Source organism: Lycium ferocissimum, unplaced genomic scaffold (genome assembly GCF_029784015.1).
Source record: "Lycium ferocissimum isolate CSIRO_LF1 unplaced genomic scaffold, AGI_CSIRO_Lferr_CH_V1 ctg11992, whole genome shotgun sequence".
NCBI lineage: Eukaryota > Viridiplantae > Streptophyta > Magnoliopsida > Solanales > Solanaceae > Lycium > Lycium ferocissimum.
The window spans coordinates 8,773-20,709 of record NW_026714131.1 but is presented as its reverse complement, the minus strand read 5'-3'; the positions used below and the strand labels follow the sequence as shown (position 1 = coordinate 20,709).

The following is an 11,937-nucleotide window of genomic DNA, read 5'->3' as shown; positions in this document are numbered from 1 at the left end:
TATAACTTAATTCTTGCAATTATTCCTTAATCAAACTTGATAAAGAGAGAGATTTAATGATTCATACCTTATTTTTATGAAAGTAGCAAAATATTCATCCTTTACTTGCTCCCAATCCAACTCCAACACCATACGAAATTATAATCGCGTCTACGCATTGCCATGTCTTGACATCGATTGGTATTCCGTAGCTTGAATTTTGCTCAAAATTCTCATTTTTGTGTGATGAAGGAGCCTTTTTAATGGATGAATTTTCTGGAACATTGTAACATTTTTTTTGTGTTGAAAATGGGGGTTTTAGCTCTTTTATAGTGGGTGGGCCGACGATGTTACGGGTACGTAGCTACAATCGTAGCAATGTAGCAATGCTGTTTCTGCGCAGCGATTCAGTTTGTAACGTCTATAACTCTCTACTCCGATGTCCTATCGATGAACGGTTTTGTTGCATTACAAACTAGACTCGACGAGCTACATTTTAGGCTTTTGAAACGCCTTAAAACTCCATATATACCAGGAGATATGTGCCTCCAAGGTTGACTAAAAATCCGCTCAGCATTTCTCAAATTTTCGTCGAACTTATTTCTCTTCAATTTATTCGATCTCTAAATATTTCGAAACTCTCCACACATGATATTTATCACTTATTATACTAATGATGGCCATGTTCTCGTGTTTCAAAATACTCTTTCCCGACTACGACTTACGAGAATCGTAATTCACCCTTTTTCTTCGTTGTTACGTACTTTCCATGGCTTGTGCCTTTCAAAACATCATGGGACGTCTCCGACGCTCCATTACTCCGGTGAGGTACATGTCATACTCATGCTCTGAAAATGCGGGGTATAACAGAAAGGACAAGAGGATGAAAGTGAAATGCATGGCTACTAGCATTCCTGCAGATAATGTGCCTGATATGGAAAAGAGGAAGCTCATGAATTTTCTTTTATTGGGTGCTCTTGCTCTCCCCACTGGTGGCATGTTTGTACCTTATGCTACTTTCTTTGCACCATCTGGGTTAGTCCTTTCTACCTTCGGTCACAAATTAGGCCCTTGTTTTTTGCATTGAGTTCAACTCCTATGCATTGAAAGTGTAGTTTTTATATTATCAGCTCACTCAAATGATAACGTACTAACTTTTTTTTTTTTTAGTATATAGTAAGTGTAACTAGTTATTAGAAAAGGAAACATGACATGTTAAATTAATACTTCCTTACATATATACGTTGTTTTGATGATGGTGGTGTCTAAATCAGCTTGCGTAACTTGATTATTTCATTGGGTATTTGCTATTTTCTATTAGCATAGTTAAAGGGTAACTCTATCCACTAAAGCTTAGGCAGATCGAAAGAAATAACCTAGTAACTAATAGTTCTAATTAGGAAGATTGGAATATTAATCTCATCAACATCATGAATCTCATATCAAATCCTATCAATCGAATCAGTTTTTCAAAAATACAAAACGACTTACTAGGATTGAGTTCTATATTAGGGGGTCTAGCTAGGAGCGTTGTTACTTCTGAATCCAGTTTATTCTGCCTTTCCCTTGAGATTGGTTTTTGTTAGTACATCGTTTTTCTCTTTAACTCCTACTTTGTGGCTTGATAGTGTAAAACTATATTCAATTTATTCTGCCTTCTCCTTGCAATTGGTTTTTGTTAGTATATTGTTATTCTATCTAACTCCTTTTTTGTGGCTTGATAGTGTAAAATTTATACCTATTAGATAAGGTTTTTCAAATTGTTGCATTTTTTATGTGGCTTTGAAATTTCATGGGGATGTAAGAGGAGGACAACTAGTGTAAACTTTTACGAAGTTAACTGAATGCCAGAGGGCTGCTTTTTCTGTGATTAAGCTTTTGCATTGTTAATTCATCAGACTGATACTCCAGTTTCTGGGTCAAGTTCCTTCACATTTGTAACTCTTTTGCCATCTCTGCTATTTCAGCAACTGATGTTAAAGTTTTACCCTTAAGGGGTCGTTTGGTATGCGGGCTGAATTTTCCCGGTATTAATTTATTCCATTTGGGAGGTGGGATAAAATAATCCCAAGGTTAATGAGATAAGGTGGGATATCCCATCTGTCAGTTTAAGCGTCATTTTATACTTTGTTTGGTGGAGGGTATAAATTTATCTACCTTCTACCAAACATGGTACAAAATTAATCCCAAAGTTAGTGCTGGGATATTCACCTTATACCGTGTACCAAACGACCCCTTTAAAGTTGTAGTTTAACAGTGCTTTTTAGTCAAAAACACACCTCAATTATCACCTTTTTTTAAGTTTTCTACCTGAACTATCAGGTATGGGAGTTTCCTACCTAGCTAAACTATTACCAACTATCATTGTTCCTCATTCTTTACCTAAACTATCACCAACTGGTTTGCAAAACACGCTTCAACTTTCAGTAGTTCACTTTTAATGAGGTGTATTTTGCAAACTAGTTGGTGATAGTTCAGGTAAGAAAAGTGAACAACTGATAGTTGAGGTGTGTTTTGCAAACCAGTTGGTGATAGTTTAGGTAAGAAACTCTCACACGCAGTAGGAAACTCAAAAAAAGGTATGCTTGATGTGTTTTTGACCCTCTTTTCTTTTCGAAGAAATTAGACGCCTTCTTAATTGAATTGACAGGATTGCAGTACCAATTAACTTCAATTTTCTAACAATCAGCATGGTAAATTTCAGAAAACTATCCGTTAAGAAAGATCAACTACGTTGGCTGTAATTTTAATACTGTCATTCATTTTATTGGACTTGAAGAGAAAAAGACATATATGTTGTATTGACTATTAGGGAGTCTCAGTTGTAGACCATAAGTTAATTTTATTCAGTTAGTAGTGTTTTTTATTATACTAGTTTTCGAACACGTGTATTGCACATGTATTTCATGCTAATCAGTGTAAACGTTTTGGTAGTAAACATGTTGCTATCGTTGATGTATAATGTTTTGATAATAAAAATTAATGCAACAAAGTAATAATCAAATACTTCAATCACACATTTCTTGTAATATATCATATATTTAACTTTACAATTTTCTTGTCTTTGATTTTCAACAACATACATTTTACATTTAATTATAAATATCGTTGGCTATTGTTGCAATTACTTCACATTTATAATTGTTCGGCTTGTCCTTAAGAAGTTATAGCCGCCTCCTTTTATAGGCCTATATATATCGTGAAGTTGTTGTCAAATAAAAGTAACATGTGTAGAAGTCATACAAAAATTCAATCAGTAAATATTCTCCCTATGATGGCTAGTAAATTATTCTTAATTTCTTTGTATACATCTGCAAAGAAGCAATATTGACATCAATTTTTTTTAATAAATGTATATAACTCATAGTTACACGTACATGTATCCTTTTTCTTATTCAAAATTATGAGCCTTCATCTATGAATTTTGGTAGGAGAACATCATCAACGTCTTAGTGCTACACCTGCATGATTTAGACTAACAACCAAACATTCCAAATCAAAATTGAAAAATAAGAAAAGAAAAAATCTCATATTCAATCAGAACAAACAAAAATATTTTTTTTTAACTAATATTGTAGCTCGGGACTTGATTTTTTTCCTTTTGTCCTCCCTTTATGCTTTCTGCTACAGATAATAAGGAACTATCGTGCCTACAAAATTTGTGATTGAAATTGCAAGCTATTGGAAGTTATATTTGGAAGAATCCTATTATTCTTTGAATATTAACGTTGTAAATTTTAAATCTATTAATAAATCTGCAGTAAAGATAAAATAAAAGGAAAAGGAAAAGGAACATACCTGGAAATTCTTGTGGAGCTTTCCTCTAGTGTTTGTTCTAATGGTGAGGGTTACTTATTCTTGATTTATATGTCCATTTATATAAGGTAATTATTTAGCAGAATTTAACACAGCAGATAAGATAATTCATCTACTATTTAATTTTGATAACTGAAGAAACACAAAAGCTTTGTAACGTACGAGCTGAAATGTTAAAACAAATGTCATGAAACAAATTGAATGTGCCGAAAATGAGGAGAATAATCTTTAAAGGAGGAAAATTATGAGAATGAACCAAGACTATTAAGGGGATTAGTGAATACTACAACTCTTCGTTGTCTCGCTGTTACAACTCTTCATTGTCTTCAGCAATTAAACTAATAAATAATTATAAAAAGGGAAAACACCAACTTTAGATATAATAGGATATAAATATTACTTATTATTTAATTGGATATTAAATTACATTTTTATTTAGCGTAAGGGCAAAATGGTAATCCAACTTTGAAGATAAGAGCTTCCCACTTTTAGTATAATATATGATATATGATTTTTATACTCTGGAAGATATTCCTATACGTTAAAAAATAAAACCTTCCTGAGATGATAAGCCTGAAAACTTGATATTCGTTCGTCTTAACAAGATCTAAGGAGAGAAAAGGTTGTTATATGCATGAATTATTGGTATGCTATGCTTTTGTATCACTAGACGGACTTGATCTCATATTGTCCGCATTACTAACTATTACTCATGATTTGTCGTTCCATTTGGAATTGATCCAACAGCTCAGGAGGTGGTAGTGGTGGTACCGTTGCCAGGGATGCGTTAGGTAATGATGTCGTTGCAACTGAATGGCTCAAAACTCATGCACCTGGAACCCGAACCCTCACACAAGGACTAAAGGGACTCATACGTTATCTTTTAATATAGGAATTTCTTTGTAATTCAGTGTTGCTTGATGATCTTAATAAATCCGTCGCGCATTTAAACAATTCTTCCAACATGTATGTTATTTTGAGTTTTCCATGTCGTGATACTGTTGCAATGAAATTCTAGGGAGATCCTACTTACCTTGTTGTGGAGAACGATGGAACAATCGCGACCTATGGTATCAACGCCGTGTGCTCCCACCTTGGTTGTGTTGTGCCGTGGAATACTGCTGAGAACAAGTTCATTTGCCCCTGCCATGGATCCCAATACAACAGTCAAGGAAGAGTTGTTAGAGGACCTGCTCCTTTGGTATGTCATAAACTCCTTTTTGCCATGCTGTAGTAGCTGTCTTTATATCTTTCTTATCAATGAGCCTTCAGGCTTCGAAGCAAATTTAGGGCAGATTCGGTCGGTCTTACTGAACCCATTGTTTTTTTGGTCGAACTATGTATAAACTAGTAAAATTACCCGCGCTTCGCGCGGTAATTAAAATATTAGAATTTTTTTTAAATGGCCAATAGGCTAATAATGGATTTAGATACTGCCTTCCATTGATATGAGAAAGTAAACGTTGAAAAGATAACATGAGTTTGGATTAAATCGTAAACCAGATTAACCTTAAAAAACAACAATTGAACCAGTAAATGCGAATTTGGTATATTTAGAGCATATACTTCTAAATCACAGATGGTTAATGATTTAAGTATTACTAATGAAGCTTATTTAGAATTTTATCTAATTAAAAAAATATTTAGGGAGTGTCAAAATAAATAATTAATAAGATAAAGTAAAGTTTAGTAGAAACCCAATTTTTTAATATCCTTTACGACTACAAGACAAGCTAAATATTTCTTGAATACATGATTTTCTCCTCCCTTGAAATTAAAAACAAAAATGAAGGTAATCAAAGTATAGAAAACAATAAAAGAAGAAAGAAATTGCCTTCTTCAACCGTTGAACCGGTTGGTAAACTGAAAGTTTTCTATTGTAGTTTTAGTTTTCATTTTCATTTTTCTTCTATTTCTTTTTTCATCCCCTCCCTAATATTTTAGTTTCCTATATTCAGTCTTCCCTCCTTTCATCCTCTTCTTTCCTTCTATTACTGTAACTTTGAAAAAATAGAAAAAGTTATCCTTTTTAACTAACCAAGTTGATTGAAAATAAAACCACGTTAATAGGCAAACACCAATAAAAATCCTCTTTTTTCTTCAATTAGATTATCTTGCCACTTTACTATTCTCATTACCACCCTATAAATTCAACACATAACTAACTTGTCAAAAAGAAAAGAAAAAAAGAGTTAACGAAATACACAATGAAAGAGAGCCTAAAAGAAATATCTTGAAGAATCAAGTGAAAAATAGTACTCGTCTCCTACGAAGGATCGCTCTGTTGCTCTAATCATCATCGGCATCCGCTTATATTCCATCAAATTCTTTTCTCTTAATCAAACGCACCTTGTAGCTTGTTCAGAACTTTTTTCATTGCTTACCGGTAATTATCAACAACATATGCAAAGCAATAATGAAGAAGAAAATGGGATAGCAGTGAATTGGAAGATTGCATGTTGCCATTTTATCTATTGTTGCAACTGTTTCAATGCCTATAGAATATAATTCTTTGTTACAACAATAATTGCCCCATTATGCTCATTATGAAAGTAGCTACGTACATCATTTCTTTTGGAAGGGACGATTATTTATTTAACATGAGAAATTAGAAGAAAAGGCTAACAATTGAGAAAAGCAAAAATGCAACATGTTGGTCATAAAGAGGTGCATCATCATATATAGTATTAATTTGTTTGTTGTTATTATAAATTGATCTTTCTAATGTTTTGTTTCAGATTGGCATCCTTAGTTAACATAGGTAATTAACGGCGTTTTGACGATACTCTAAAATTTGATTATTAATTTAACGAGATAGATGAATCGAAACCGACCGATAACCACTAAATAATAACAAACGATATATCGGTTTGATAGCGATTTAATACATCTAAAACCGATGACCGATATCGATATGAAGTGTTCCACCGCTATTATGAGCGTAAGTTTCACCTTTTGTAAACAAACACAACAAAACATTAAAAATTTGAATGATTACAACATTTTGTTTCTCGTGTTAAAAAATAGAAGGCATAGATGAAAATGAAAGAAATAGAAAGCCTCGTACTAACCCCAGTCCTCCATTGCAAAAGGAGTGGATATTTCACTTTGTTCCCACTGCTTAAGGTGGTGGAACTCTTGGCAAAAGACCAAGCGACAGTTATTGTAGGTAATAAATAATAGTAGTAATGATGAATTGAACAATGAGGTGTAATTATGTAAGATTAGGAAAAGGCGTGACTGTTGAATTTTTTTTTTTTTTTGAAGAAGTGGCTTTTGGTTCTTACCGAAAAGATGTGACTTTTTTTTTTAATACATATAATAAATAGGAAATATGAGAGAAAAGCCAAAAATCTGAGGAAAAAGATAAATAGGTTTTATGGCCATATAAAGCGTCACGTCAGCAGGCCTTTGGCCTACTTTTATATATATATATATGATATGTAAAACAGAATATAAAATGGTATACATATATTAAGATCATACTTATTCTAAACTTACTGATTCTGCATTCGCAGTTTGCCTCACAACCAGGCTAGAGGCAACATCAACCCTTAATAATAGCGTAAAAATCCCTCCCCCCCCCCCCCCCCACACACACACAAAAGAAACTTGAATGATTACAATATTTTGTTTCTCGTGTTAAAAAATGGAAGGCATAGATGAAAATGAAAGAAATAGAAAAGCCTCGTACTTAACCCCAGTCCTCCATTGCAAAAAGGAGTGGATATTTCACTTTGTTCCCACTGCTTAAGGTGGTGGAACTCTTGGCAAAAGACCAAGCGACAGTTATTGTAGGGTAATAAATAATAGTAGTAATGATGAATTGAACAATGAGGTGTAATTATGTAAGATTAGGAAAAGGCGTGACTGTTGAATTTTTTTTTTTTTTTGAAGAAGTGGCTTTTGGTTCTTACCGAAAAGATGTGACTTTTTTTTTTAATACATATAATAAATAGGAAATATGAGAGAAAAGCCAAAAATCTGAGGAAAAAGATAAATAGGTTTGGTAATATAAAGCGTCGCGTCGGCGGGCGCTTTGGCCTTTTTTATATATATATATGATATGTAAAACAGAATATAAAATGGTATACATATATTAAGATCATACTTATTCTAAACTTACTGATTCTGCATTCGCAGTTTGCCTCACAACCAGGCTAGAGGCAACATCAACCCTTAATAATAGCAGAAAATCCCTCCCCCCCCCCCCCCCCACCACACACACACAAAAAAACCCCACCCCCAAAAGCGAAATCGAGATTTGAAGCTTATGAGTTCGAGATTCTAGTTCTTTTAGATTAATTGGTCCTAAAATTACTAATTCGTACATATTTACTGGCTTTAATGGGTTGTCGATATATTCAACCTTTTTTTCTTTTTCTACTTTCTACCCATCAAAAGGTAGGGTAGGTCTGCAAATGCTACCCTCTTTTGTGGTGGGATTATAGTGGGTATGTTGTTATTGTCCCTCATAATGAAAAACAGTTACTATTAGTAGTAACATCTTGTTTTTCTGGTTGGCACAGTCCTTGGCATTGGCTCATGCAGACGTTGATGATGGGAAGGCGGTGTTTGTTCCATGGGTTGAAACAGACTTCAGAACTGGTGATGCTCCATGGTGGGCTTAGAATATTCCATCTAGCTTTATTTTTATAGTATATATATTCTCTTGTATCATTGTTACATAGAGCTTATTCCCTCTTTCATTTAAAAAAAAAAAAAACAAACAAACAAACAAACAAACAAAAAATGTAACTATTGAAGCATAATCCTTGCAGTCCCAAAATAACTTTTTTGTTTGGGGTACAGCTATTTTTTTTTTGTATTTATCACTTTATTTACATCACTCCATTTTCATTAAGGTCTTTAAAAGATGTTTTTGAATGTGATCCTAAAAACAAAAGTCGACCACTTTTATCAGTGTTAATGTTCAAAATCATATTTTCATTTATTAGTTGTTAATAAGTGTGTAGATTATAGACAGTTGATGAATTTCATAATCTATCTTCTAATATGTTTCTTTCATAAAATGTGTGGTTCTCAAAGGTTTCCCTTGTTAGTTTAAGGGATAACACTTGAACATACTCTCAAACTTAACGTAGATAAGTATCTTGCTCCAACACAGGTGTGCGCAAGTAAAAGCGACTAATTTGTACCCGATTTTGTCGATTGAACATGTCAACGTACAAAATGATCATCTAGACGCCTTCAAACTTTATTTGTCGCATCAGCATATGTGTTTACATGTTCAACTTTATAAAAGTTGAGAGTCTCTTATCTTATTTCAAAGTTGGAGAGGCATAACTGCTATAACGAAGTCAAATTTGAGGCACATTTGTGTATTATGCCTATAGTTTAATGTGTTATAACTTAATGACCATTTAGGATGGCAATGGGGTGGCGCAGGAGTTAATTCCTTAGATGGTCACAGTATATAAATAGGGAATACGAAGTCGGCTTTCTTTTCTCGTGAGTTCCGCAGCTCGGGGAGATCATTCCATTTCTCCCTACCTAATTCGAATTCAAAGCAAAAGAGTCATGCCGCTGACAAAGATGAGCTCTACCAGTCTTTCCTTGGCTCTGCTCGCTCGTCTACGCTCCGCCCCAGCAAGTAATTTCGTTTTAGTCAAAAAAAAAAAAAAAAAAGCCAATTTCCTACAAAAATCACTTTATTTAGGACAATAAGGTCACTCATGTATCACTACTTTCCCTAAAAAGTACTTAAACACCTCAAAAGCCTCTTTCTTTCCTAGTTGGCATGCCATGTCACTAAAGTCTCCCTTTTAAAAAAAAAAAAAAAATTTAATAGACATATTTAACTCATCAAATCAATTTAACCAAATTCATATTTTATACCCAATTAAATATGACATGGTTAAAAAAGTAGCAAAAGAATCAAACCATACTTTTAATTAAGCCACTTTCTCAAATATAAATGTTCTTTAAATCCCGATTCAAATATGTTATCTTTCAATTTAAATTAAAATTCAAGTAATTTAATTTTTATATTCAAATTCAATTGTTTTTAAATAGCATATTTTTTCCACATTAAACAATGTATTCTTCCCACATTAAAATAGAATTACATAGATAACACAAAGATTACATTCGTATCGATTTAACTTTTAAAAAATCTAATAAAATCGTATGTTTTAAAAAATAAATTTAGTGCAAATTTTTCCTCTTTATTTTAGTTATTTATTCTTGTGTATGTAGTGTATAATTTCTGGCATCTCCATTGCATAACATCTAGATCTTTTTAATTTCTCAGAGCTTTCATTACTATAATACTTGTTTTAAAAATTTCTATTAGTGTTCTTATTTTTTTATTTAGAAATATTATATTATTAGCCTTATATGAAATATAATACATTTTTCCTTATATGAAATATAATACATTTTTAATTTATTTCAAGTTATGATATAGATATTCCAACTTGTCACGTTAATATCTAGCAATGTATAAACTAGAGCTCTAAAGTAACTCAAATTCAATTTTTTTTTTATAGTTAAATTTTAATTTTTAAAACATAATCTATAGATTTAAAGAATTCATCTTTTAATTCTAATTCATTTAGATTACATCCTAGTTTGTTCCTTTGGCATTTTTAAATTGGTTCATATTTGATTGGATATAAAATAAATGAGTTTAATGAGTTAAACAAGTCTATTATTTAAAAAATATGGGGTTCTGATGACCTGGCATGCTATTTAGGAGAGAAGGAGACATTGAGATGCTTAGATACTTTTTGAGGAAAATAGTGTTTTATTATTCTAAATGAAACAAAAGTGATTTTTGTAGGAAATTTCCTAAGTTTGGGTGACCATCCAAAGAATTAACTTGGCGGCATGATTGTGAGTTAGGTTTTTAGTCTTAACATACAAGAACTCACCACCTAGCAATTTTTTATGTTTTCAATCTGCTCCACATAAATTCGCCTCAACTGCCTGCTTAAGTTTTTTTTTTTTTTCCTTCTTATGAGTTTGTTTCAAATCGAAATTTTTTACTATAAGTGAGGCACAACCAACAATAATTGTGTGAGGGCCCATTCTCCTTCTGACACTTGGACAGTGAGTCACACCCAGATCCCCTCCCTCGCCCCCTGCCCCTCTTCCTTTTTTCATTTTCTTATTCGTCTACCTAGTCAATATCCCAGCTCCAATCTACATACAATTTAAAACCTGGAACTCTGGTTGGATATTTTTTTTCTCAAATTACTGCACTAAGAGCCCCTTTGGATTGACTTATAAGTTCTTGAAAATAGCTTTCGGGAGCTTTTTGAGTGTTTGGGTGGCCAGAACATAAGAAATCGTTTTGTCTTAAAATAGTAAAAAAAGTAATTGGGCGGTTTAAAACTTAAAAAAAAGCGAGCAAAAAGGCTGAAAACGAACTATAAGCAAAAAAAAAAAAAAAAAAAAAAAATGTTAGGCTACTCTATTTTTTTTTTCTTTTTTTCGGGGGCTTATAAACTGTTCTTTTTAAGCCCATCTCTAAGACTTCAGATTTTCTTAAACGATTGTCTTTAAAAATAAAAGAGAAACGAGGAAAAATAACGCAAAGAGAAGACACTCCATGAAACAAGAGCTCATTTCTTCCCCCTCCAACGAGCTTAGCATAAAATGTTCACCAAGCATCAAACCTTCAAGCAATAGTTTCACTTCATGTTTGTTTACTTAAAATTCCAATTACAACAAAACCATCACCTGAAAACTATAGTTTTATCTTGAACCCAAAAAAAAATTAGTAATAATCAAAATCTGATTTTTGTTCTTCCTCAAAAAGTTCATTTGTCTTTCCAAATAGCACCACTTTTACTTATACTGATTTCCAACCTTGCATTACATAAATCAAAATAGAAGGAGATAAAAGATAGAAAATAAATATCATAAGGTTGTGGGTTAATCAATGTTGCTGGCATTTTCAACTTTCATTCGGTCTGAAGCAAAATGAATTTGCACCCCTAAAATAAAAAAGAAAATGAAACGGGGAAATTCTGGGTCCCCCAAGGACACTTGTCAACCGTAGAAAGAGTCACTCACGCAGAGTAAAATTTTTCAAACCAAATCCCGTTTTAGAAACAAAGCTCCCCATTACATACTCGAAACAACACTTATTTATACCAATTTGAGATTACACTC

At 32.8% G+C, this 11,937-nt stretch overlaps 1 protein-coding gene across 1 annotated transcript; it reads left to right on the top strand.

Moving 5' to 3' along the window:
- The first annotated feature begins 757 nt into the window (after positions 1–757).
- On the top strand, positions 758–8,747 carry LOC132041855 (cytochrome b6-f complex iron-sulfur subunit, chloroplastic-like). Its single transcript, XM_059432538.1, has 4 exons — positions 758–1,014; positions 4,543–4,670; positions 4,818–4,996; positions 8,325–8,747. The coding sequence occupies exons 1-4, from the start codon at positions 773–775 to the stop codon at positions 8,424–8,426; spliced, it is 651 nt and encodes a 216-aa protein (XP_059288521.1). The 5' UTR covers positions 758–772; the 3' UTR covers positions 8,427–8,747.
- Positions 8,748–11,937: the final 3,190 nt, after the last annotated feature.

Excerpts from the sequence above, each read along its gene's own strand:
- LOC132041855 (XM_059432538.1), top strand. The coding sequence starts at position 773 with ATGGGACGTCTCCGACGCTCCATTACTCCGGTGAGGTACATGTCATAC. Across the intron at positions 1,015-4,542 it reads ACTTTCTTTGCACCATCTGG|CTCAGGAGGTGGTAGTGGTG; the intron begins GTTAGTCCTTTC and ends TTGATCCAACAG. Across the intron at positions 4,671-4,817 it reads AGGACTAAAGGGACTCATAC|ATCCTACTTACCTTGTTGTG; the intron begins GTTATCTTTTAA and ends AATTCTAGGGAG.